The sequence below is a fragment of the Solanum pennellii genome, chromosome 9 (assembly GCF_001406875.1).
Source record: "Solanum pennellii chromosome 9, SPENNV200".
Lineage (NCBI taxonomy): Eukaryota > Viridiplantae > Streptophyta > Magnoliopsida > Solanales > Solanaceae > Solanum > Solanum pennellii.
In genome coordinates this window covers 67,565,388-67,593,065 of record NC_028645.1, presented here as the reverse complement: position 1 = coordinate 67,593,065, position 27,678 = coordinate 67,565,388, and the positions used below count along the sequence as shown (strand labels likewise).

General features: G+C 35.0%; 2 protein-coding genes across 4 annotated transcripts; both read right to left on the bottom strand.

Annotated features, from left to right (window-relative positions):
• Positions 1 to 300: 300 nt before the first annotated feature.
• On the bottom strand, positions 301 to 1,170 carry LOC107030311. The gene is made up of 2 exons (XM_015231629.1): positions 1,074 to 1,170; positions 301 to 989 (listed from the first exon to the last, which is right to left on the bottom strand). Exons 1-2 carry the CDS (start codon positions 1,168 to 1,170, stop codon positions 301 to 303), a joined length of 786 nt encoding a protein of 261 aa, XP_015087115.1.
• A 3,644-nt stretch (positions 1,171 to 4,814) lies between these two features.
• On the bottom strand, positions 4,815 to 25,869 carry LOC107031156 (chromatin modification-related protein EAF1 B-like). 3 transcript variants are annotated; one of them, XM_015232405.2, is made up of 24 exons: positions 25,530 to 25,869; positions 23,855 to 23,914; positions 23,478 to 23,678; positions 23,324 to 23,378; positions 23,143 to 23,240; positions 21,604 to 23,074; positions 21,376 to 21,495; positions 21,045 to 21,200; positions 15,310 to 15,501; positions 15,048 to 15,128; positions 13,481 to 13,538; positions 12,851 to 13,359; positions 12,694 to 12,747; positions 11,926 to 11,983; positions 11,649 to 11,845; positions 11,493 to 11,546; positions 11,312 to 11,392; positions 10,998 to 11,135; positions 10,790 to 10,906; positions 8,944 to 9,047; positions 8,600 to 8,818; positions 8,152 to 8,521; positions 5,567 to 7,240; positions 4,815 to 5,324 (listed from the first exon to the last, which is right to left on the bottom strand). In XM_015232405.2, the coding sequence occupies exons 3-23, from the start codon at positions 23,618 to 23,620 to the stop codon at positions 5,651 to 5,653; spliced, it is 5,865 nt and encodes a 1,954-aa protein (XP_015087891.1). In that variant the 5' UTR covers positions 23,621 to 23,678; positions 23,855 to 23,914; positions 25,530 to 25,869; the 3' UTR covers positions 4,815 to 5,324; positions 5,567 to 5,650. The 3 variants fall into 3 exon arrangements, with proteins under 3 accessions (XP_015087891.1, XP_015087890.1, XP_027767669.1); XM_015232404.2 differs by lacking the exon at positions 23,855 to 23,914; XM_027911868.1 differs by lacking the exons at positions 4,815 to 5,324; positions 23,855 to 23,914; positions 25,530 to 25,869 and having other exon boundaries at positions 6,025 to 6,193; positions 6,310 to 7,240; positions 23,478 to 23,620.
• Between the last annotated feature and the right edge of the window lie 1,809 nt (positions 25,870 to 27,678).

Genomic DNA, 27,678 nt, shown 5'->3' with positions numbered 1-27,678 from the left:
AGTGTTCTTGAAGAATTCTTTATCAAGTTGCAAACACTGTGAAAGATGTTTAGGAAAGTGCCTTTTATATGGACAAGTCACTTTCCTTAAACTCTTTGCCATTGGTTGGAGAAGTCTTACTTTCTGACGCCATCGGGAAGTGTGCACCTACTTTCTGTACCGTCTCCAGCTGGCAGTCAACTGGCTCGTCACCATGAGAGCCTGGTACCTCTACTAGGTCCCTGGGTTTGTTTCATTTGCAACACTCAAGTAAGAAACCTGGTACCTTTACAAGGTCCCTAAGTTGTCAAATCATCAAAACTACAAATAACAACTATCCATCAACCAATCTTGGGTAGACGAAGGTTGCGTGTTTGCTAGGTTAGAGACGAGTTTGCCAAAAGATCGAGTTCCATTAGTTGTTCTAGGTGATGGGCATACTTGTGTGATGTGACCTTTTCCTTCACAATTGTGACAAATAATGGTTGATGCATCTGTGATTGAAGACTGAATATTAGAGGATGGAGTATGGTGTTGATAACCACTATTATGAGCCATCTCGGAGTAAACTTGATTCGAAGAGCGACCACGACCTCTATAGCCGCTACCTCTACCGCGTCCACAATTGTGATCAACTGAGTTGTGAGTGAATTGTGATGTCGGCGCTATGACATTAAGAGCCTCATCTCTTTTTAATTGTCTTTCTTCATTCAACAACAATCCGTACAAAGCATCAAAAGAAATATCCTCTTGATGCGATTCAAGTGATCTTGTAAAGGGTCGATAGGTTGGTCCTAAACCAGCGATAATAAATTCAACCAGATCATTATTAACGGGATGCTGCAATGCAGCCAACTTGTCTGCAATTCCCTTTGCCTTTTGCACATAGGTTTCAATACTTGCATTATCTCTTCGTAATATGTGTAATTGTGTCTTTAACTCATGAATCTGTGGCTTTGATCCAGACGCATAGGCAGCCACAAGTTTGCTCCATGCATTCTGAGTCGTCTCTGCACCAACCAATTGAGGTAAAATACCTTCGGAGACTGAAACAACGATCTAACTTGACACAAGTTGATCTTGTCTTATCCAACCATGGTATGCAGGATTAGGTTGATCACCAGTCAGAAACTGATCCGGAATCACTGCACTACCATCGATATGATGACCAAGTACGCATCCTCGAACCATCGGAAGAAATTGCGTCTTCCACAATAAAAAATTTGAGGATGTGAGTTTAACTGGTAACTAGTGTGCAAGATTTAGTGACGGTAAAGGTATATTAGTGAATGAGGTTTGTGCTGTTGCAATCAACTATGTTCCTAGCGAGCCAGATGCTGCTGTGGAGATATTATCGTCCTTTGCCATTGGAATCAGTTCTCTGTTGTTGTTTTTTGGTTGTTTTAACCTCCTAAGGTTCCGATACCATGTGAGAAAACTCTTCTTCAATAATAATATGTTCAACATACACGAGGATATATATATATATATATATATATATATATATATAAAATCCTAAAAAGAGAAAGAGAAATATATTCAACCTTCTGTTTGTTGATTTCTTCCGTATTTTTATTGTAACACATACTCAAAATTTAAACAGAAATTATGGTCGCAGTTTATTTATAATATTACTTTAATATAAGAATATAACTAAAAGAAAGTGTATACATACCAAAGTTAATATAACCCAGTAAATAATAATAGAGTCAGGTATATAAAATAAAAATTATCAATCTAATTAACTAAAAGTTAAATTATGTTATAACTCTATTATTTTATTTGGATGATCCACTAGAGTTATCCAACAACTAATTAAATTTATGTATAATTGTTCCCAAGGTGATAACCTTTCAAGGTGATAAGAATCTTAAGAGATAAATATGTATCTATAAATGTGGTGACCTTTGGGAGTGATATCAACACTATAAATAGAGATATCATTCACTATTTGATATACATAATTGAATAGATGAAAAGTCTTTTATCTTCCATCTTACTTCTCTTGTCAACTTCTCTTTCTATTATATTATGTGCTTGATTTTATAACACGTTATCATCACAAATATGCTCTAAAAATTATAGTACTTCGCAAAGGAGTTATAGTTGAAACTTTATTCAGCAAGAAAAGGTTCTATTCATTTTTTCGTGTTACACATTTATATTTTCAAAAGTTCCTCTTATACTAATTATTTAGTTTAGTATATATGTGTAATATGAAAAGGTAGAACATATTGGTTTGTTTTACTTTATCAATTTATACATTGATTTATAATTATACTACAATTCTAGTTTTGAAAAAAAATTTGAAGAAAAAAGAAGTAAATCTTCATGTTGATTTTCTAATTATTGATTATGAGGAACTTATTATTATTTATAATTACTAGAGGTGATAAAAAAAAACTCTCATAGTCTTATTTTGACTAAATTTATTTCTATAATTCTTGATTTATTTTTTAAAAGACTCATGGTTGAGTTCTATTGGTTTTGACTTAGATGACAATGATTGAAGGGTAAGACGATGAATTCAAGTCTTATAATCGCACAAAAGGGTAAGATATTAGGTTAAGTCCATATACACATAATGAAAAATATTTGAGGATAAGACTATAAATTAAGTTCTATAGCACCAAGAGGGTAAGACATCAATATGAGTATTGATGTACAATAATTATAATGTATGGGTTCAAGTCCAGTAGAATTATGTCCTAATACGCCTTATATGGATAATACATTGAGTTTCAGTCTCAATGCACCATAGTGATGATAAAATGATGACTAAGTCAGAAATAATATATTTTAATGAAAAGCCTTGAAATTCTTCTATTGAATTTGCTCCATTCCTTGAAAAGAATGTGGTAGCAACATATATAACTTTGAAATCCGCATGTTGACTTGCTCCATTCTATCGTATTAATGTGGTAGCAGTAAAGAATTAGTCTGAAAGATGACAAATTTGATTAACAATATAAAAAAGAGTGTGAAGGGACGAAATTATAATATTCATCAGTGGTAATTATAAGAGGAAGAACACTACCGGTTCTCTAAATAGTCCTTCAAAATGTGAAGGCAATTTTTTGTCATCAAATGGTAAGATTCTTCAAGAATTCTCTTGTGTTGCTTGTTCTCTTGATAAAATGATCATTGTACCAGCTAAGGTTGGGATTATAATCCCCTGAAGTTTTTGGAACATATAAGAAAGTGAATATGAGTCCATTTACCTGCCATGTGGATCATTTGCAACTATATGATAGATGAATCTATGCGATGATCACATGTGCTTTGATGTCAACTTACAAATTGATGTTTGTAAGATTGTTTGCTCGATTGTTAAATTAAGAGCATAGTTCCAAATTATGAAATTATATTTATAATGTTGGTTGATTTAGCAGAAATTGTATGCCTCCAATTATATCTAAATCATGATTATAAGAACAAACTCCCAAACAAGATTTGGTTTAAGATAATTTTATTTAACATGTCGCAACACATGTATGCATCAAGCCAATAAGGTTTCTCCATTAAAATTGGTTTACGTCCAGGAGCCAAATTATTTTTATCTAAAATGTTCCATGCGCAGTTATGATTTTAGTCGCTCCACCAGCACAAGAATGAATTCCCAAATAAGGTTGGGATGAATGTTAGATTTTCTAACATTAGGGGGATAGATGATTTTGACAGCTGAAATTTATGTGTGAGGTTAATTATTAATTATCTAGATCCTCGTTGAATAAATATGTGAACTTAAAGTTCAAGGGATAATTCATCTGCATAATGTTGCAAACCAATTTCCAGATGAATGTACTGATCCTATGATATAATTCAATTGCAAATGCTCCGATGTGAAGTCCTTGAAGGATAAATTCTATGATACGCCGAAAGCATAATAGACCAATCGGTTTCAAATATAAAACTCCTTGACGAAGGAGAGGAGAAAATGATCAATTTGGTCATGATAACTAGGCAAGTGCTATAAAAGATCACATTGACATAACACTTCATAAAACCTCGAAAAAGATTCAGGTGCCTGAAAAATGATAAAAAATAAAGAAATCTCAAATCGATATCAAATAACCGTCGACAGTATCTTTGATATGAGGTAGCACTAAATGATATAAATTGTGATGAGGATCTTGAATTCAAATCTGTTATAGAGTGTTGACAGATAAATGATTGGCCAATTAAAATGCATAATTCAAGTATATTTTATTTCACTTAGAAGAGTGACGCTTTGGACTGATAGTCCATAAATAATGGTATAATGTCAGTGATGTACAAATAAATTATAGTGATAGTATAACCGTAAGATATCAAGTACGGCTTGTGCCTTGGGGCATAAAGGTTTGTCGAAACACAACTTGTAGAGAGATGAGAAGCCTTGGGTTCTTCTCATGTGATGCTACTTCTTCAACCACCTCTTCTAAATTAAAAATATTGTTTCATGATTTTCCCTTCATCGTTTTTATGAAATTTCCTTACACAATTCACTTCACTTTTCAAAAATGTTCCTACGGAATATTTAAAATTGCAAGTTGAAGATTAAAAAAAAACATCAAAGAAACTAAAATATACCATTGTTGATTTCATCTGTAATGCTAAACACCCAAATTGTGGTCTCAGATTTAAGCTTACCATTACGTTTCAGGCAAAATTGTTGGCAACAGTATACATGAGCTTACAACTTTGAGAAAAAGGATTCGCTTCTTGTTGGTTATCAGTGAATTTCCCAAGCCATCTTTTGCCTTGGCAAACATCAGTTACTTGTTTATGCCTATGATTGCTCTTACAACAAAGCACTGACAATTAGATCCTGGCATTTGCATTTATATGTTGTATGATTCAAAAGCAACACAGCAGCAATTGGATCTCATTAAAGATTTGCAAAATGCAAACAAGAACAATTTACAAGAATCAGGGAGGCTACTACGAAGCTGCAGTCATGTATGGTGACTGTTCTGACAAATAGGGAGTATACAAAAGACTAGTATTCACAAAATTTCCCACAGCCTTTGGCCATAAAAATGACAACTACTACCCCTTGAATTCACGGGCAATGATACATGGTAATGATCTACGGGGGCAAAATCAAACAGGAACCACTGGGTGAGCAGGTGGAGCTAGGGGCTTTACGAAAATGAAAAAAGTAACGTTTAAAGAGGGGAAAACCCAGATAAAGTGAAACCCTGTACATATACCTCTATATCTGTCCCTACCTTCCTGAGGCTCTAGGGCAACAATAATATACAGAAACCCAAAAAATTAGCAGCCGTTCATCTAGTACTGCTAAACCTTGAAAATTCACCAACTTGCCATCAAGTGATGCCCTCGGGGATAACAAGCTTCATCTGAAAAATAAAATAAGCAAGAATTAGCCGATTCTACCAAGTATTACACCATGTTTTACACTTCAACAATCCAAAATGTACCAGGCTTACTAGAGGTGTCTAAGTGAAAAGTCAACTCTAGACCTCTACTGATGGGTTTCATCTTTTTCTAGAGAATTTCAAGTATTTCATTCCTCGTATTTGGATACCGAAATTGCTGATAGACTAACTTTAGTACATATTAAGCTAAAAGAATGTTTTACCTGTACACCGCTGTTTCCCAGGCATGCTGCCCATTCAGGGACTAATTAGCCACCAAGGAATTATCCATATCTGTTGAGGACGGTTCAATCCAGTCTACAGTCATTGGGTCTAGCAAACGAACTGCTATTCCCTGCTTGCAGAACCTGAGTCTGTTGCAATGGTGATAACTGCTGCTGCTGCTGTAACTGTGGCTGGGTCACTGGGGAAGAAGGCTGCAATTGGGAGGATTTTTGTAGCCAGTGGACACTATTATCAAGCCCTGTTGGAGACAAGTTGCCTGAAGATCTTCTTTGACTTACTCCTCGGCTAACTTGAGGCGCTGACTCACTGCCAGCAGAATTTGTAGGGGTTGCCCCTATTGAATCAAATAATGGTTCTGTACCCTTCCACTGATTATTGTTCAGGGTTGAAGCATCTGCGACATTAGTTGCATTGTTGCACTCCTGAGGCATTGAGGTGATTACACCTATCTGAGAAGTTTTGCACATAGAACGTTGTTCAGCTTGAGATTCACCAGCTTGCAACTTCTTTGATGGATCTGAATTTACTACATGGTTCTGCTGCAAAACTCGTTGTACAGTTGCTTGTTTTTTATTCATCAATTTTGGCTGTGGCTGCACCTGTGACTGTTGATGCACCAACGCTTGGTGGTTAGAAGAACCTAAGACTGAGGACGGAACAGATTGCTGAGATGAATTGGTATCTGAGGCAGCCAATGAGGCAGGATTTTGATTGCTATTACCCGGATTAGAAGGCATCTCCTGCTGAAGATGCTTAGTAGATGGAGCTGGTTGGCCAGAGTAAATCTTAGGCTGGGGCTGTTGCAACTGACTTGAAGAATGAGGTGCCATAGCTTGTTTTCCAATCTGGACAGGACCGTATGCTGTCCCAGAATATAGTCCATGACCTTGCATCAAGCTAGTAGCTTGCTCACCTTTCTCAGCAGATTGATTCGCCTGATTGCTAGAAAGCTCATTCATTAGAGAAGGATCTACCTGCAAGTTCTGGTGCATCGTCATGTTCCCTCTGCCAACTCCCTTAAATAGTTTAGCTTGTTGCTGTGATTGTGACTGCGGCCGCTGTGGAGGAAGGTGCCTGCCTGCTGATTGAAGCTGCTGCCGCCCTGTCTGACGTAGTTTTTGCTTGCTCATCTGAGTAGTCAGACTGCTGCCTGCAGTTTGAGCAGCCCGTGCATGCCCATGAGCTGGCAATGTGTGAGGTTGAGGCATTGGGGTCATTGAGGTGGGGGATGTCAAAGGAGAAACTGATACTGGCAGAGAAGATTGTGATGTGGTCTTCGGACTGTTTTGTAAAGAAGATGAAATAGGTAGTTGGGGCTGTGAATGGGAAAATTGTTGCTGTTGCAACCGTCGCTGTTGCAGGTGCCTCTCTTTAGCTAATCGAATTGCATAAGCTTGTTGCTGTGAGTTGGTGGCATGATTAGCCCCTTGAAGATGAGGGTGATGAGGGCTAAGCATAAGTGGCTGCTGTGAAGACATGGGATGTGATTGCTGATGATGAAGTGGATATGGATTAACGGGAGAGGCAGACTGGTTGGGAAAAGAGGAACTTAACCCACCAAATGGAGGAACCACTTGGCTGCTTCCCTGAGAGGTCTGCAGCTGAGGCTCAGGAACCATCATTTGCCTCTGAGCTTCCTGATTCTGTGGTGGCTGCAAGAGAGATACCCGAACAGTGTCATTGAATTAAACATGTAAGGACTATATGGCAACTGCAAAGTTGAAAATTACATGTTGATAATGTGCTCCTATGTATCAGCATTCAGCAACCACAAAAAGAGAAGAAAATGATGCAGAAACTAGAGCCGAGCAACAATTTTTCAACGGAACATGCAAAGAGTGGTGAGACACAATAGCATGGAATGCATCAAAATTGCAAATTGGGAAGTTACATGTCCATAACATGCTCCTTACATCAACAACCACCAAAGACCAGAATGTGATACAGAAACTAGCATCAAGCAACAACTTATAAATTGTGGGAGTGAATAATCTTCATAGAACACTCAAATGTGTACCCTTAGCGAAGTCATGAAATCTTATAGCTGAGAGCAGTTCACTGAAAGCTAACAATCTTTACCTTTCACAGATTGTCTCTTCTTGATTTAGCTACAGCTGTGATTTTGGAAGCATTTCAACACATATCAAATGACGCAAAGGTGAGATGAGTATTACCTCCCTTTGTTCTCTATGCAATAGTTAGAAATGAATAAATGAATCTCGCTCACAAACTTCTAATTCTTTAGTACATGCTTTTCACATAAAATTTGCAAGTTTGCCCAACTGAACTGTTAGGTTCACATGTTCTCCATCCATAATCATGTGGACTCTACTCTTCGAAAACAGAATGACTACAGGTAAGGTTGTAACCAAGTCTCACAGGTCATAGTGGAAAAAAGAGGAAGATAGTTGTAACAAAATAGCACAGATCTATAAGTCATCTCACGAAGTACTAAAAATCCTTTAAATTGAATCAACAAGGAAAGTTTTTGTTTGCCAACTTCATCAATGAACCAAATAAGAGCAACAAGAGAGAAGCAATCAAAAGTCAGAAACTGACTAACCCGCATCATGCGCAAACCATCGCGAGGTCTCATCACTGAATTCACCTGATTAGAGCTCACTCCAGAATGCATATTCACACTGTTTGGCAGTGCTACCATCCCAGGGGAAAGCATGCTTTCAGAATTCAACATAGGCGGTGATGCAACTCCTTGAAAGCCAGGCCTCGCCATTGGAATACCTCTATTAACCCCACCCATCATGCCCGTGCTGTTGCCACTGGAAAGCGTATGAACACCACCACGATCAGTGGTTGCAAGAACTCCAGGAGCAGACATATTGGATTGCATATTTCTCATTTGATTATACTGCTGCAGTCGCTGATGTTCATCAACTGGAAGAGATGCAGATCTAGGAACATATCTAGCTTCCCTGGGAGCAGAATTACCCATATTGGTACATGATAAGGAAAAGTCAAAACATAATTTTCAAGTATAATCCATCCATTACCTAACAGATGCATTGAGGGGACTTGATGATGACGGGAAGTTGTTTCCACCAATCATACTGGAGGAACCCTGGACTGCCAAGTTTGCACCAGCCACTGGGAGCACTGAGTTCAATGCACACTGACTTGAAATAGATAATCCACCTGGGCGCGGACCTTGGCATCCAACAGAGAGATAGTCTGGACTAGGCAAGGGTGCATCATCAAATAGGTCCAAAGGTCTTCAGACAACAAACAGAAGGAACCATAAGAAAAAGAATAATGAAGAGTTAGCTTAGCTTTAGTTATTATCAAACTTGAGAAGTGTCCAATTCTTCAAAAAAAAGCATATCACAGAAAGACTTACGTAAGAATAGGTCCTCCACTCAGATTATTTGGACAAATTTGTGAAAGAGCATGTGTGTGAGAATCATGTGGTTGCTGGAGATGTCTTGGATCATGTTTATAACCCTTCATTGAAACAGGAATGCATACATCAACTTGGAACTCAGATGCATAATGCATTTATCAACCAAAAAAAAAAACACTCAGATGTACAATGCAAACAAACAGATAATGGACCCCTGCTTTGTACAGATAAGATACTTTCTAAACGAATTTCAACATCATGTGGGCTTGTAAAACATATTCCCTCCCCCAATCTCAATTTATGTGATGTTATTGGACTGGGCACGGAGAAAAGAATGAAATGAAGACTTTTTATATGGTTATAAATCATCTCATTAAGCGTAGGAGGGTGTTTGGATTGGCTTTTGAAAGTAGTTCATAAACTAAAAGTCATAAGTTGGTGTGATTCTTTTTGCTTTTGGGATTGACTAAAAAGGAAAGAGTGACACATAAATTGGACAGGGGGAGTATAATTTTCTCAGATTTCTAACATATAGTCTGATTTAGATTGGAAGTGCACAGATCAGATAGAGAAAAATCTTCATCAAGCTGAGGGAAATTAGGTGGGAGATGTTAGGAAAAACAAGGGATGTACTAAATTGTTGCAGCACAAATGGCAATTCAACCAGTCAGAAGGAGAGATGGAGTATTTTGCAAACATGCGTTTGGTGTAGTGACTTGGAAAGAAAGAAATCAGAGATGTTTCGAGGACAAGCAACACAACATTCAGAAGTTGAAAACGAAATGCTTAGTCCTTAACTAGTTTGGGTGAAAACAAGAATATTTTTAGAAGCTGAAGATATTTTTGTTCTAGACAGCATGTAAAAAGCTATACTGAAAGGAAATTTTACTTGTATCTTTCCTTACTTATGGGAGACTACACAGCTTCTGTAGTAGACCTGTTTGTTTACAGTGTTACCATTCTAAAAAAGACTTACAATCTGATTTCTAAAATTGCTAGGATGAAACAAAGACACTGGTCAAGGACCATATACATAGTGTTCTGATTACTGTATTGGTACTTTTTGATAAATGGCACCTCACTCTTTCTGTTGGGCTCAGTGTGGGGGATGTTAAGTAAGGATATTTCATTCATAATAATAGCACCAAGCAAGCAGTGTTATCAAAGGAGAAAACTTAATCCCTAAAGCAAGGTTCAAAACGTGTTGAACGTTTCACCTCGCTTAATGTGCGCTTCAGTGTCATCATAAAGGCTCTAAGACATGCATTTCCTTACTAGTGAGCCTGACCTAAAGAGTCGAAACTAAACAATTGATTTTTATCTTTTTTGGGAAGTGGTGATGTTGTATTCCTCAACATTAAGGATATGCTGGAGACCTTCAAAAGAGGAACAAAAAAAAGATTGATTTTACACGCTATCATAATTATCTTTTCAAATTCTTTGTACATATATTTGACATTCATGCTTTATAATTATAAGACTTGGACTAAAACATATATATTAGTATTTTTCTCCATTTTGCGTCTTTTTTCATTAAACCCCACACTTCATAATTGTAGCTCAATTTTATAAGCAACACATTGCAAAAGCTTAATATCATTTGGTCCTAGTATGATAGACAACCAAATGGCAACACCAATTACCAAAACCACCTGGTATAACAATTTCATACATGTGTCATGAATATGCCTGAAGAAAATGAAGTCATTTCATGTATACTGAACATGCAAATAACAGACCAGTAAATTGTAGCTCAAGGACCATGAAATAGGGTCTTCTCTCTAATATCACCAAGAGGCTTAGACTAACTTTATTTTATGGAGAAATGCTAATGCAAGAATACCTGATTCTTTCGTAAAAGATATTTCTGCCCGATCAAGATCATTTTCTCAAAATGAGATCTAAGGGTATCCTCTTCCATTGGCCCCTGCAAACGCTGAAACAGTTGCCTGGCACTTCCCTGAATGATGTTTAGCAGGTTCGTTCAAAATTAAGAAAATGGGCGGAAAAAGTAAACATCAAGGTAAGAGAAAGGAAAAGAAATGTTGAACCTTGGGAATGCCAGGTAATGTTGAAGGATAAGGTTGAGATGATCCTGAATCATCAGCACTATCAGCACCATCACCACTACTTCTGTCCATCAGTATTTTGTGTTGTTCTTTGCATTCCTTTGGTTTGCGGTAGATACACTGCACTTATTCAAGACAACTCTTTAGGAGCAGTTAAAGATAATGTAAAGGACAGATAAAAAAGAAAGGAGTTAAGTGCACAGTAATGAAAATAGATATAGGGAAGTTTTAAAATCATCTACTGTTAGAGTAGTCTGGCTAAAAGATGGTAAGAGAATTCATGAACATATGCTCACCTTGAATTGTAAAGTACTGTTGAAAGCATCACTTACAAGCTCCCAATTTGGACCCAGGTCATGCACTAGGACAACAAGTGCCTAAAATTTTGATATCAATTTCATTAATACACATCATGCCAGAAAACTACAATGAAAAAGAAGCAGAAGAAAGAATATATCAAATCAAAAGAAAACCAACCTGGTCCTCAAATAGTGACCATGGACTTCCTGAACCTGCTTGGCCAGCAGACATCTGCATATCAAATTCATTCTTATAGGTGGATAAATCTTCAGATTATACCAACAAACAAGAGCAAATTGAAACAGAACACTACATTCTAGCACACACAAGTACCTTCAAAGCTTTGGCTCTCCTGCCCTGATCCCTACCACTAAGCATTCTCACGAGTTTATTTGGGTTGGACATGTTACTCATCTGGGAAGCTGCTGGAGATGGAACAAAACCACCAACAGGGCCAACATTTTCAAAAGAATTTTCAAGTGATTGCCTCATCATCTTTGGTTTCTTTGCAACATGCTGGCCGAATAAACCTTCAAAAGAGAGTGCCATTAATACAAGAAGGATATTTAGTATCAAGCTATTAATCTGATGTGCTGGTAAAAAACCATACCATTACTACCGTTCGAATCAAGTTGATGGCCCTCCAATCTCTTTCTTGAAGAATCCCTCTGAGACCAAAAAAGTTATAAACAATAACACAGATGTTACAGAAATGTGTGTGCGTGTGTATACATAACATAACATGACACAACAGAATAGAATGTACACACGCACATCACACACACAGAGAGAGAGAGAGAGAGAGAGAGAGTGAGAGAGAGAGATCTGGTTATTAAAAATGCACATTAGCATTGCCATTCTCAAAACCATCAGAGGATGATACCATACTTCTCCAATATACTGAGTTGAATCATGAACAGCAGAGAGGCTTATGTTACAAAAAAAATTGGGTTCTGTTAATCACAGCATATTCACATACTCCAACGGCAGGATCAAGAAAGAATATGTAACATTTGCCCCCTCCAACAACAAAAAGGAAAAAAAATGGAAAAAGGCACACCTATGCAAAGAGATACATCTATGCCTAGTAAATGATCAAGAAAACAGAGTATGTTCGAGCTGCCAGCGATGTGCAGAAAAAGAGAACAGGGTCAATAGGTCGACACAAAAACCTCCATAAACAAGCGTGCAATACTAAAAGATAAGAAAACTAACTAATAAAGTGAGCCGCTATGAGAAAGAAAAATGAATAAATTACAAGTCATTGAGACACACCTATAAGTGGATAACTTCTCTACTGAACTCTAATTGAAGAGTTCAAAAATATAGAGTATAGCTCAATTAGATTCACTATGTGAACAAGAAAAAGAAAATTCACCTGCTCGTTTTGAAAATTAGAATCAACCTGCCATCGCTGTTCATAAGCGGAACCCTGCATCAATGAGAATAGTCATCTAGAAAAGATAAACATTGAGATCCTTCAAAATCTAATTAAAAAAAAGTTATTTACTGAAAACATAGCACTTATCAAGTACCAGAATTTTCACTTTTTTCTTTTTTTTAGGTTTTGAAACTTCAGCGGAATCAAATGGTAAATGCTTCTCGAAATCTCCCACTGACTCAACTTCCAAATTATTTGGCATATGTGATCCCCCATGCAAAGTACTCTGATCATCCTGAAATGAACTGGTATCGCCACTTGAAGCATCAGTTTTGATTGGCAACTGAGCACATCCAGATGTTGTAGCACTGTAAGGACTAAGAACTCTTTGCCTAGAAGCAGTACGCATACGCTTTGTTGGAATAGACGCATTAAGATTGTTAGATGGCCTTTTTCCCAGTTGCATAGATTGATGAGTACCAAGTTTGTATTCTGCACGCTGTGTAAATGGTACATCAGCGCGAACATCATATGGTCTTCCACTATACGTCTTAATGTGGATCTTCCTTTTCTTCTGGGAAAATCTTGATGATTTGTTACCTTCAATGGCAACTAATGTATCATATGGACTTGAATCTCCTTCATCCTCTTCAAATGCGTAGTCTAGAGAAGCAATGCATAGAAATTCAGCAAGAAATAGGACCAGCTAGAAAAAACAGTACCAGGAGGCAACAACCTCCCAAGAACATAAAAATTTAAAAAGAGAACAGAAAAGAAAGAAAACCTGGAATGGTATCGTATGCTGATGTCTCCACCTCTTCGTGCATACTACTACCAGTTTTCTGGAATTTCAAATAATAGACTAGCATCAACAAGAAGGATTAAAACACAATACGAACAGCTAAAGCCAGAAAAGATGGGGTTGGTGAATCGTGAAATATGCACAACCTATCAATCGTGAATAAAACCAGTACCTAGTTTTAGAAAAATCCTCTGTTCCAAATATTCTGTCCCACTTTCTTTTTTCTTTTTTTTTGAGCAAGTAATCTGTCCCACTTTCTATTGAGGATTATGGCAAAATTATCTAAGGAAACATACTCCGTACACAATACAATACTTGTCCAATAATCTAACATTAAAAAAAGGTGCTCCACTACAACATTTACACTATAAAACATTCAAATAGTTGAAAGAACTAACTATATATACACCTTTAGATACATGTAGTATTAGAAAAAATCATATGCAAAATATTTAACTACAATTATTACCTTATTGTTTATCGTGCTCAAACAAAATGGGACACTTAAATTTGGAAGAGAGTAATAATGATTACTAAAACAATAAACTCTTTGACAAATGCACAGGAAGAAACACATCATGCTGGGTCCTTGTTACTTCCATCCCATGCAATTTCCAAGTAAATGTAATCTTTTAAGACGCTATAGCTTTTGCAGGATGTCAGAAAAACAAACTGGGAGCAAGACACAACAGCCACAAACTATGTTCCTCTGTTCATTACGCGAACGCAGACAATCAACCACCAACAATGGCTTGGATTAAGCTAAAATTATCTTTAGACTACAAGATTATCAGTAAAATCCTCAAGAATGGCGATGAGCTCTGTCAAGTTCTTGACCACAAGTTAAAACAAAAACATATGAACCACGAAGAATTTTTCTGTCTGACAGGTAATGCAAGGGCAAGAAATCACATTTCCTCCTGTTATTTTACTCATTTAGTCAAAGTACAGCTTAGATTTTGGACTGCATACTGTTAATGCATCTTCATAGAAAATCTTAGTAACTTCCTTCACATAAGTACATACAGAATCAAGAAAATAACTTGGTTGTCAAACAAACAAGTTACACCAAAAGTTCATTCCCCCTCATACATTAAGACTGTAAATTTCCATTTTAAAGAAGTGCATTCACAACTCATGAAATCCATGAAAAAAAGAAAAAACGCCAAACTGTAAATTCTATTCATCCCCACAATCCACTTACTATTTTAGTATTTATCCCCTTAGGCAGGAAAAGATACAGGCTAATAAAGGATTACTATAAAGAATGTAAATCTATAAGAATAAAAGGACGCCAATTATAAGGACAATTAGACACAAGTTGAGTACATGAGAGACACTGCACTTGCAACAAATGTTCAAGTTCAGTTATTTGATTCACTTCCTGACTTTGAATAAAATAAAGTTGGATTCTCCATTATTATCTCATAATACTTGTATCTAGGCCAAGGTCCACCAAATGTGTTCGATGAAACAGGCAATTTGCAACTTATCAGGTCAGAAGACGTAAAACCAAGCATTTGTGTAATAGTGATTCTCAACATATTACCTCACGGTGAAGCACATGAGATTCGATAGACTTTCTGTAGGCTTCCATTGCTCCAAATGAGACAGCATAGAAGAGGTTCTCCTGCATGAGGGAATGAGGATCACTTAGAAGGATTTACTTTTTTCTGAACTAAAAATAAATGAGTATCCCCCCAGAAAAGGAAATGAGTGAGCACTCAAATCAATCCCTAAAATATATTCATGGTGAAACATTAAAAGACCAGAAAGAACAAAAGACATTGACACGTAAAACATATTTATACTTCTCCCAAATGATCTTCCCGGGGCACATCCACAATTCCACCATCAGACACCCTCTCTGGAGTCACCGGAGCTTCAGCAAGGCTTTGTCGAACATCAGAGTCATTGTATTTCAGAAATCTCATGGCATATTCCCTAATAGCAAGATCGTGATCCTTTCTAGAAATTGGTAGCTCCAGTTGTTTGTTTCCCCCCTGCAAAGTGCATAACAAAACTATGAATTAAGGACCAAAGATTTCCTCTCTCCAGAGTTTCATAGGAAGTAAGTAAACAGGAAAATGCTGAAGTGACTAACTGGAATTAGTAGCTTCATGAGCATTAATATTTGTTTTAAAGGTTGCTCTATCTGATTATAACCAGCTAAATTTAAGTTTCTTCTTTTTAAAGAACAACTAATAAATTCTCCCAACTTCACTCCAGTTGTATTGAGATCACATACATCAAGGAAGCTCTTCAAATCAAGCAACTTACCTATACAAGTTCAGAATTAGTACATCCTGTAAGAAATGTTTCCAGATTACCCAATACTTACGTGGGCAGTGATACATAATTGAGAAATATTGTTAAATCACACAATGTAGCTCATAGAAAAAAAGATCCAATGTAATAGGACCGCAATGAAAAAGTTGCTGCACCGCTTCCTAGTCTAATAACCGAGCTCATAAATTTATTTATTTTTGACAAAGCAGAGCTCATAAATTCATTGTTGGAATACATGAATAATTTACATAAGTATGTTTCAAGCAATTCCATGAAGATAACTTTAAACTTTAAATGATTTGGTTCATCCTTCTATGTTAATTTAAAGGATTGGCCTTAAATCAGGCAATGATACAAGCCTATATCTGCATATAGCAGACTATAATATCATATATATATAGTTAAAAGCACGAAGGATCTTAGAGAAATATTGTTGTTTTTTTCATCCTTTAAAAATAAATTTCACTGGATAGGATTGTCAATAAATTATTTTCCTAATATCTAGGGACAGACATTTAATTATTTTTTCCTCATATTTAGGACTGCAAAACTAACTATCTAACAAAGCTTTAATTCCATTCATGATATTTTTCATCAATCCTAATATTGGGAGTTTTCCATAGTACTTTCCCTTATGTACGTCCTAATATAAATATTAAAAAATGAGCTTCAGTACTATATATAATATGGGATCAGCAATACTATTTTAATTATAGCTCAAACAACTTTTATGCATGAAAAATAAATGTCTTATGATTTTCGGACTCAATTTAATAATCGATTTTACAATACAATAGAACACCTTTTCTAAAAAAAAATTGGAATGTTTAGTGTCGCCTCTTCAAGAGAGGCTCACTGGGAAGGGAAAATGTCATAAAGCCTTGATGGAGACACTGACACGCACATTAATCATGGCAAAGTGATTTAAAAGCACCCTTGACTGCACTAAATTGAAGTAAAAAAGTATTATGACACTGTTACACATAAACCCCATCCAGTTTAAAATTAGAACACTTACAAGTACATCTATTATATTATAAAAATCCCAGATTTATACCCCTATGATGTTACCCCTATTTTTCTAAAAGCACTTAAACCTTTTATAAAATGAACTCTCAACACAAATGAAATTTCATCAAACTAAGTACATATAAGATAAATTCGAAGCAGATTAGTAGATAAAAAGCTAAAATAAAAAGAGAAATTTCTATAAAATAAGACATAGTAATAACTAAATAAAATTAGAAATAACTTACATACTCAAAGTACAATAAACTTATTTCTAATAGTTGGTATATCTTAGCAAATAATTTGTGTGTGTTTCCTATTTATGAGTTTCGAAAGATAAATGTTTCAAAAATGATTATTCTTTTTTGGTTGAAGGCATGAACTTTAGGATTTCATTGGATATGTTGTTGTTGGTCAAAGGCATGAACAAATTTTTCGTCAATGTTTAGATCTTATCATCAAAATATCAATAAAGTAAATGTTCCATTTACAATTCAAATTCGTTGTTTAATAACTATATAAATTTAATTGGTTACACATAAACCTAACAGGGGTACAAGTGTATGATTTTCACAATAATCTAAATCTTTATGTTGTATTAAAAAGCATGAAGACCTTTAGCAAAATGTTCCATCTTTTTAACCCTTTTAAAAGTGTTTTTTTAAAAAAAACTCGCAATTCGCTACCCTTTGAGGTAAAACCCCTGTTGCTCCTATGCAATAGCTCGGAAACCACACATGAGAGAGGTAACCTGCAGTAGGCAAGCCCGTTGCAACTCGACCCAAAAGGCAAACCTCTTACTTTCGCTGGCAAGGGGTTTCGAACGTGAGACCTCCAACATGGAAGTCCCAAACCCAAATCATTGGGCCACCCGAAGGGTCCTTTAGAAATGGTGATTTAATTATTTTTCGTATATTTAGAACTTAAAATGAACTTAAGTTAGGTTATTAAATCTTCACTTATTGTTATTATGTATATCCATATATATAGGACTTAGAAAACGAAGATGACTTTACTTATATAAATTGTGTAAAGTAAATATATGGTTAACGTGAAAATTGATTATTTGCCTATATTTAGGACTTCAAAAGTTTTAGAATTTAGCTCATATGTAAAAAAAAACTATTTGATATAATGACATGAAGGGTTTCGCTAGTTAACTTTCTACACAAACATTGGGATAGTATTTCTAGAAGTAATTTTCCTTCATAATGAACTCCCTCCCAGAGATTGATTACACATTTTCATTATTTGACCAATTTTGTAATTGACATTACTGTCCTTCCATAACATAGAGATTCCACGTATTTCAAGAATAGATCAAGTTTGTATTGCACTTGAAACAATATGTTAATAATTATTTGAGTGACATATATTTTCTTTTTTGGAGAAACAATGGAGCTGCTATTTATTGTTTTTACAAGAAAGTTTGAGTTCAACTGGTCCAAGATATTTTTAGTAAGTCTAACGTTGATCATTTTGGGAGGAGTATTATTGGTTTTTCCTTCCTTTTTTAGAATTGGTAAACGTGTGTATATGTGTGTGTGTGTATATATATATACACACTTCGACTATTTATGATCGTGTTGTACGGACCAGTTTTCGCACACTTCGACTAATTTCACGGGATATCTACCACCTCCCACCAACATCAGATATCATAGGACAAATGAGAAGAATGACCTAGTGCTTTCTTGTCTCCAAAGTTTTGAGCATGAGACCTCAGGGTTCTCAACCACTCCATCGACCACTAGGCCATAGTGCTAGAACTCGTGAATATATATTACTGGCATTTTGGGGTTTTCATTCATTTTAAATGATGATTTTCTTCATATCATGATATGATCGTATAGGAAAATCATTAAATTGTTATGTTTTGTTATGTATACATTTGTTTATGATGGTGATGTAGGTCAACTTGTGTGCATCTCCATTATCTTGTCAGGTTATCTATTACCTTTCCGAAGCACATATGCTGAGTAACTTTTCCACATACTTAGATAAATGAGAAAATATTATTATTTTATTATATTATATATATATATATATAAGATATGGATAGAGAAGTATGAGAGTCGTGGTTGAAAACCCTCACTTCAAGTTAAGTTAAATTTATGGTTGAGGGAAATAATAAGCTATAATGAAAAGGTGGCTACATGAAAGTCAAAAGAAAGAAAAAGATCTAGGAAGACAATTTAGATTGTTACGTTGATTAAGATCAAGGGAAACGATGAGCTAGAACGAAAAGGTGGCTACATGAAAGTCAAAAGAAAGAAAAAGCTCTAGAAAGACAAAATTTAGATTGTTATGTTGATTAAGATTAAACTAGAACTTAATTTGGAGGTCACTTTGGTTTTAAGGGCCTGTTTGTACCTGCAATATGAAATCATGACTCGAAATCAGATTGGTTTGAAATTGGAAGCTTTTTGAAGTTTGAACATGCAATTTGAATTTTTCAAGTGCATTTATTCTCGTAAAATATGAAACTCAACAAGTTGTTTAAACTATCAAAGTTTCCCAAATTAATATGCAATCTTACCAAATAAGCAAATCATAGTCATAAACAAGATATCAAAATATCCTAAGGCACTGCATTGATAAACCGCATATATGTTCCTTCTATAAATAAATATTTATGATTACAAACTTTCGAATACATATAGTTTTATAAACTTTAAAACATAATTTCTTATGTAGAGAATATCTCTACACATCGAGCATGAGTCTTTTTTTGCAAAATATAAACTGACGAGTTTTTTTTTTCTTCCAAAATTAACTCAAGTTTTACATTTCTAAAAAATTAAAATTAAGATTTGGAATCTCAAATCCTGGTTTTTGGAGAATTTGGGATTTGAAATCATGATCTCAAATCGCATACTTTGATTTTATTTTGTGAAAAGGCAACATATTTGCATTAAAATCAACAGGGCATGTTAAGGCTAAAATCGTAAAGATGTCCAAACAATGCGCATGTCCACACGCCTACTTAAAATAAGTTGTACATTAAATAGTAAAGAAATTGACGATTTATGTTCTTTTATAGGTAATAGGTTATGATATCGTGATTACCACTCAAAAGTAGGCTATTATCATAGAGGGCAAGACTTTTTGGTAGATAGCCTTTCTTTTTTGGTCGTCGTGCTTTGTTTTTCTTCATTTAGGTCCTTTTAACGATAATCTAAATTAATTTACAGCATAATTACTATCTGAATTGAACACAATGTTTAATTATTTAGGTAAGTTTTTATTTCTTACATGTTTTAGTTCAATTCTTACGTTCTAGATCTATTTGAACTACACTAGATACGAACAAGGGTGGATAAATTACTACAAACTTTATTCTAAGAACAATGAGTCAAATGACCAATGATATTAATATATATATTAATAAGTTGTTATTACTTATGTTTCTTACTTTTTCTATTCATTCCAATAAATGTTCCTTCAGTTATACAAATATTTGTAGTAGAATATCGACTTAACATAAGTCATTTTAGACTTCACAAAATCAAGTTTTTTCACTCCTAAATATATTTAAAGAATCAATTTTATAATTTCTGTTACTTGACTAGTCTTTAAAAAATCATATAATGATACAATAAATATTTGATAATTTTTTATTCAAAATTAGGTCTTGAAATAACAGTTATATTCATAAAATATTCTTAAAATATGTCATAAAATGGTATGCGTGTACCATACCCTAAACCAAGTAATAAACAAGCAAACGAATACACACACAAACATACATACACATATGTTTGTGCTTGTGCGTGTATTTATGTGTGCATATGAAATCAGCATAGCATCACATATATCATACTCAAATATGAATTAACAGATGGGGTCACAGTACTACATACTACCAATAGGCAGATAAATGTGACAATTGACAATGGACAAAAGAATTGATCAACCAAGATGAACAGAAATCAACAACATACCCAGTGTAGGGGGTAGGATGTACTCAAACCTTAACCCACATTGAGAAAGGCTGATTCTAATAGACTCTCAGCTCAAAAGAAGTGTAACCAAAGCATGATTAAAAGGAAATACCAACAGCAAAATGGAAGAATAAAACCAGGGTATGATTTATTATCCTCCATCGAGAAGTTGTTTAACCTCATGGACCAGTAAAAAGGAACAAAAAAAACACATATGTAACTAAATAAACAAAAGAAAGACAAGTCTTTCATGGAAGGAAAATAAAAAAGTAACAAAAGAACGTAATATTGTGTCATCAATGTACCTCAATCGACTGCCAGAAACCCATGACTGATTTGGCCATAATATGGGCTACCTTTTTTAGCTTGCAACTGCTATTTTGTTCTTGGAATCGTAACCGTGCCGTAAAAGCAACGTCATGGCACAATTGAGTCGCTGCAGTCATTTTCCAAAGACGTTCCTACATGAAGAAAGACTTTTACGTAAGTGCCAAATTTGGAAAAACAAACTGAAAAAATTCCCAGAACCTAAATGAAAATTTAATCATGTTTCAACTGTTCAGTATGGCACTGAAAAAGCTACTAGAAAAGCAGAAACGAAAGAGGCTCCAACGGCAAAGGTCAATTAATCCATACCTGTGCAAAATCATTTGCCAGCCAAACCATTTCCTCGAGTACATAATCCCATTGAGATTTCCGTCGATTCTCCAACGGAAAGGCCACAGCAGATAACTCTGCAATTCTTTTACGTTTCGCCTGTTTGTTAAATTGTATTAGATGTTTGCAGCCAAATAACACAATAAGCAATAATTTTACAAGCTCGACCAGAAGAGGATGCGACATTTTAAAGAATAAGGGAAAAACCTCTATAATCTGTGCCTCTTTCAAGATTGAGTCTTCATCACCCGGGGTAGCAAGTTTAAGGTTGATCTCAGGTGCTTGTGCCTCAGGGGAAGGATTTAAAACTCCATGTGGTGATACATGTTGGGATGGCTCAGGTATTCTGGACTCAATCGAACCCTTACGGCCAACAATACAAGCATATCCTTTTTGAAAGTTGGAACTATCACTTGAGTTTGTACAGGGTTTCCTCTCAGTTTCTAATGAAGATGGGGCAACTTTTTCCACTTGGGTGGTAATTTTATCTTTTACCTCACTCTGCAAATTAGATTTACTGCCAGCAAATTCGTCCTGTGACGTATCTATAAAATCACTCTGATGATTTTTGGGACCAGAATTGCATATCTCATTAGTGAAACCACAACTGTCATCAGCTTTCACCTCTTTCTGTTCTTTAAGATTGCTTTCTATAACTGGTGTTCCCTCTGGCACCGACAGTTGTTCCTTCAAGTCACCATTTGAGTCTAAGTTTGTTGGGTTGGTAAACATCTCATTATTATTAGTATTTCGATCCAGACTATGGATAGCCCGAGTGCGAGAAGATTCTGAATCTAAACCTTTTGTGCCCAATGCTGCACCACTGCTTTGAACATCAATTGGTATGCTTTTCTGCTCGCTCTTTCCACAACTTAACCCATTTAAATCGCTGATACTAGCTTGATTCTCAAGCTCTGCTGCAGCTGTACACAAGTGACCTTCCTGACCAGCAGAACCTACCCCTTCTTTTCCCAGTGATGATTGAGGCTTTTCTAGACCTTCCAGAATAGACATTTCCTCGACACCAGTGAGTGAATTCTGATCATGTTGGTTATCCAGCAAATCTCTGGAAGCACTAGCTTCAGGAATGCTATGCGCCAGATCCTCATTCTTCAAGTAAGTATTTGCCTCTGCAGCTTTAACGCCATGTATTTCAGAATCCAGCTGATTATCAGAAGACGGAGTTTCCACAGGCATAAAACCATTTGGAATAGAAGGATGTGAAATGTTCAAAGAAGATTTCTGGTCTTTTGGATTTTCACCATCAGAAACTAGCCCTTTAACATCTTCAGTAAAATGTTGTGAAGGCAAAGATGTGCCATGACCACCACGAGCTAGAATTATATCAGTGGTACTTGATCTAGTGCCATCTCCATTAGACCGGGGCCTGTGTCTTCGCTTGTAAGCTTTTCTAGGGACGCCAAAAGCAGCAGAAACGCCCAATTCTTTTGCATTTCGACTTCTATCCAACTTAGATGACTGCTCTGACGGAGTAAGATTGCTCTTACTGGGGTGTCTACAGGACCTAACACCTTCAATGAATTCATTTTCACCATCAAATAGCATGAGATTGTCAGCACTGTTGGGTTCACAAAGTTGAGGAGCCCCAAGTCGACCACTACTTTCAACTGAGTCTCCATGAGGTGAAGCATTAATTGCAAAACTACCTTTTGCTTCACTAGAATGCAGATAGAAATTAGCAATCATAATAAGGATTAGAAAACTAACAGAGCTCTGAAAAATTACCTGGTCACAAACTGATCTGGATGTTGATCTGTCAGAGAAGTGGACTGAACACTAAGTGAAGTAGCATTCCCAAATTTGAAATCCAGTGGATCACCACCCTGCAACAAGAAGAATGAAGTCATGCCAAAAGTTCAAGCGGATAATTTCTGAAAATCTATAATACCCAGTCGAACTATCATACTTGCGCAAGAAATTCTAACTCTCTTCTCTTTTCCTCTAGGAAATCATACTCCTGCCTGTCAACAACAACAAATCTCACTGTAAGCATAGAGGAAGTACTGCAATCATTAAATTCCATATAGGCAGGACAGAGTGAAGCAGCCCGCTAACATTACCTAAGCTTATTTTGAACCTCATCGATTGGTGATCTCCGTAGAGCAGTTTTGTTACCAATACCAACTCCACCTTCAAAAACTCCTCCCATGGGGTCAACCTCGGCATTGGCTATGGGATCAGATTCCGCACCACATCCATGCATTCCCACCTTAAAAGCTACAGGGTCTTTCCCTCCATCAGCACAAGCCTTGATCAAATTCCTAAAGACAAGACAACACTTAAGACACCATGCAGGAACTGAAACACCAAGAGAAAGTAGTAACAACTGATATTAGCACATAGATAACAGAAGATGTGCACCTTTTGGATTTTGTGGATGTAAGTACGGTCTTGTTTAATAAGTATCATTTAAATGCAAGAATTGGGTTTTTATTACCTTTTCTACTAATGAACTTAAGGCACTATTCCAGGCAGCCTCAATCCCGTCCAACTTTTTCTTGAATAAATGCAAAAGAAAAGAAAAAAAATACCCACTACGTAAACAGTCCATTACGGGTAAAGGTGAAATGTATAACTGCAGAAAAAGGAACAATGGCATCAGAGAATCCAGGTCTCTTACAAAGAAAGCCACTTCACAAGTAAGATCTCTGGGATTCAGTTATGCTGGAAACAAGGAAGCATATGCCGCCAAAGTAACATTGCTAGATGCAAAACTACCAGACACATATATTGCTAAATGGATAGATATACTTGGAGAAGGGGGAGAATGACCATTAGCATATCTTACAATGACTCTATCAAACATTAGGAAAGAGATATAGAACTCGATGAACTATGTTAATGCCTCTTAATACTAGAGTACAAACATATTTATAGGTTCAAAAAGGGGCAAGACGTGCTCCACCAATTGGTCTACAAATGTAAGAGACTACGCAAACATGGACCATCCAGGGACAAAGAACTACATGTCTCAATTCCCTTTCTCACTTCACCTTGCTTTCTACAAACTTTTCAAGATCAAGACAGCAAGTAACATGTCCAATATCCTTAGCAGCTATACATTAAGTTCTTATGCAATAGTTATTAAGCAAACTGATTGAATAAGCTCCGACGGAGGATCCACGTTGATCGTTCCTATTGGGAGATCATAGATAATTTCAGCATGTAACAGCAAGTATACAAAAGAAAAGATAAAACTTTCTTAAAATATCTTCCACAATATCCATGGGAAAAATCTTTGTACAAATTAATGCTACACAACAGAAAAGAGCTCATATTGAACCCTAAGCCACTTGGAGAAAGAAACATCATTCCATGCACACTATAAATGGTTTTCCTTTTTCAAATTTTGATTGTACTTATCACGGGTGGATCCACAATGTAACATGTGACTTCACGTGAACCAAGTAGCTTTTTGTGCAGATCTATGCACTACAAAATCCACTAAATATCTATAAATATTTGATAGTAAATCCAGTTATTATCGTATTAATTGAGGTGTAGGTACCCATAAACATCAAATCCAGGATGCATGCATCTAATCATTATTACATGTTCTCTTGCGAGTTCATTCGTATGAGTGTGATTGCTCGTAGTCTATACATATCCATTAAGTATAGCACGTGAAGCACCAAATCTATTAAAAACTAATATCTCAGTATCTAGAATGTAGCAGTCAAAAAATAAAAGTAGTTCATTCATGATTGCATGTCAGCCTAGTAGCACATTTGCACGACTAGACACCAAAGATCACAAACAGAATTCAAATACTAAAAGATGCCAGAAAGGCAGGGGCATTGTTGCAACTTCTGCCCATGCCTCATGCATTTGTGAAAGCACAATAATTATGTGATCAACAGCTTCAAACAAGTCAAATGAAATGAAGCTCAAACACAAAATAGTTTCACTTGTTGACACACATCAACAACTACTTGACACGTAAAATTGAGCTCTCATGAAAACAGTTTAAGCAATTTGCACCACCCCATATGTAAACTCTCTATTTCACATTCCCCTGTTATGTAAATGAACAATTGAACTCTAGGGTTTGCAAGAAATTGAATGAAGTCCAAAGTCTAGGGTTTGTAAAAGTTGGGAATCAAAAGGAATACCTCAATTGTGCCGCAATTGCGGGTAAGGTTACCAATGCGTCAAGCCTGAAGTTGGTTCTAGGGTTTTTCTTTGATGAAAAATACGTCAATTCAAAGCAAAAGATATTTGCCCTAGAATTTGTGAAGCCATTTCAATCTCCTACGATATACACCCTTGCTTATACAGACAACAGGTGCCTAAATTGACGTAAATACGTATGTGTTTTTTGAGTAAAATAAGGTTCTTGGTTCGTCTTCGTGCTCCTTCGTTCCCAAATTTTCTCTCTCTAAAAACTATGTTTTTCTCTCTCTAAACTTCATAAACTATTCGTCCGCTCCTAGTAGTGGGCTGGACACGAACCAACGCTTCGGACCATTTGGGCTTATTATTTGATTTGACAAAAGTTGGATCATAACATACTTTCTCATATTTAAAAAAATTCTTATTTTAGTTTTCACATTTAAATAAAATTTATGTTTATACCATTTTAATATATGAATGAATACTAATAGTCTTAGATAGCTATAGGATAAAAGAACTTAGTTTTACTTCTGTGGTTCGATATATATGACTAGAATTTTAATTAATTTATTATATATTTCAGTCATGCATAATTGAGCGTATATTTATCTTAAAAGAATTTCAAATGCATTTGTTAAATTTTTTATTATTTTAAAAATTGATGATTGAAATTTATTCTTAGGAATACATGGTAATTTTGTTTCAAATTTAAGCTTATTTGGAGAGAATTGAATATCCAAATTTTAAGAATTATGATTATTTGGAAATTCTCTGTAACTAGAAAAAGATAAGTCGTAAATTTGCTCCTTAAAATCATAGTTAAAGTAATTACACAATAAAGTTATATTATTATTTTAAAAACAAATTTATATGATGTTTAATAATATATTTCACACCTAATTAGGAATTGAAAAAAATTAGCAATTAAGCAAACACATAATAATAGATAGTTTTTAGATGAAAGAACTTTCTTTTACTTCTGCGGTTCAATACATATGACTGAGATTTAATTAATTTATTATATATTTTAGTCATGTGTGATTGAGCGTATGTATACATTAAAAGAATTTCAAATGCATCTATCAAATTTTTTATTATGTTAAAATTTGATGATTGAAATTTATTCTCAGGGATGCATGGTAATTTCATTTCAAATTTAATCTTATTTGGAGAGATTTGAATATTCAATTTTTAATAATTATTTTTTATTTGAAAATTCTCCGTAACTAGAAAATGATAAATCGTAAATTTGCTCCTTAAAATCATAGTTAAAATAATTACACAATAAAGTTATATTATTTTTTAATAACAAATTTATATGGTTATGTCCAATAATTAATTTCACACTTAATTAGGAATTGAAAAAATTGCAATTAAGTAAACATATACTACTTAATTATATATTTATCATAAACGTTTCATTTTGTTTAATATGAACCACTTTTGGACTTGTACATTTAATATATATTATCATAATTTCTGTTTTTCCCGATTATACAAATGGCATTTCTCTTTCATCATAATCTTTTGGTTTTTCTCCTTAATTCACTCAAGAACAATCACAATTCAAATTTCAAAAATTTCATGTGTCCCTCTCAAATCGTGCTCCAACAATGTCAGGTAACTTCTTGCAGTTACTTTTTTTTATATTTCTTCAGATGATTTCAACCTTGTGTATTTTGATTTGTATCTGTATATCCCTATGATTTGTCTTTGCTTTTTCAATTATCTTTATAGATACATATAAATCATGACTAAACAAACTTATTTTAATAGAATTATTCGAGATATTTAATTATTATTAATAAATTAGATTTTCATTTGTATATCAAGATGCAATAAGTTATGCAAAAATATTTGAAGAAGAAAGAAGAAGATGAATCTAGGTTAATGGACTGAGATGATGGTGAAACAATTGAGGTATTTGTATAATTTATTTTATATGTTTTTGTGATTTGTATTTTTATCAATACATTTCACATTATGTTGTATATGATTATATGGATTTAGCGTATCAATATTTATTTCAGTTTTTTCTTTTCACTTTTTAGACCTTATTTGTATATATTCAACAATTATATATAATTACTTCTTTTGTATTAGTATATTATCAGCAATTATATGTTTCACCTATTATTAATAGTATAA

What these genes read in the sequence shown, in the direction of transcription:
- LOC107030311 (XM_015231629.1), bottom strand. Translation starts at nt 1,170, where the DNA reads ATGGTTCGAGGATGCGTACTTGGTCATCATATCGATGGTAGTGCAGTG. An exon ending in ACCTAATCCTGCATACCATG is followed by an intron (nt 990 to 1,073) that starts GTTGGATAAGAC and finishes TGGTTGGTGCAG; the next exon opens with AGACGACTCAGAATGCATGG.
- LOC107031156 (XM_015232405.2), bottom strand. Translation starts at nt 23,620, where the DNA reads ATGCATGGATGTGGTGCGGAATCTGATCCCATAGCCAATGCCGAGGTT. An exon ending in GTTTCTGGCAGTCGATTGAG is followed by an intron (nt 15,502 to 21,044) that starts GTACATTGATGA and finishes TGCACTTTGCAG; the next exon opens with GGGGGAAACAAACAACTGGA. An exon ending in GGAGAGCCAAAGCTTTGAAG is followed by an intron (nt 11,547 to 11,648) that starts GTACTTGTGTGT and finishes TTTGATATGCAG; the next exon opens with ATGTCTGCTGGCCAAGCAGG.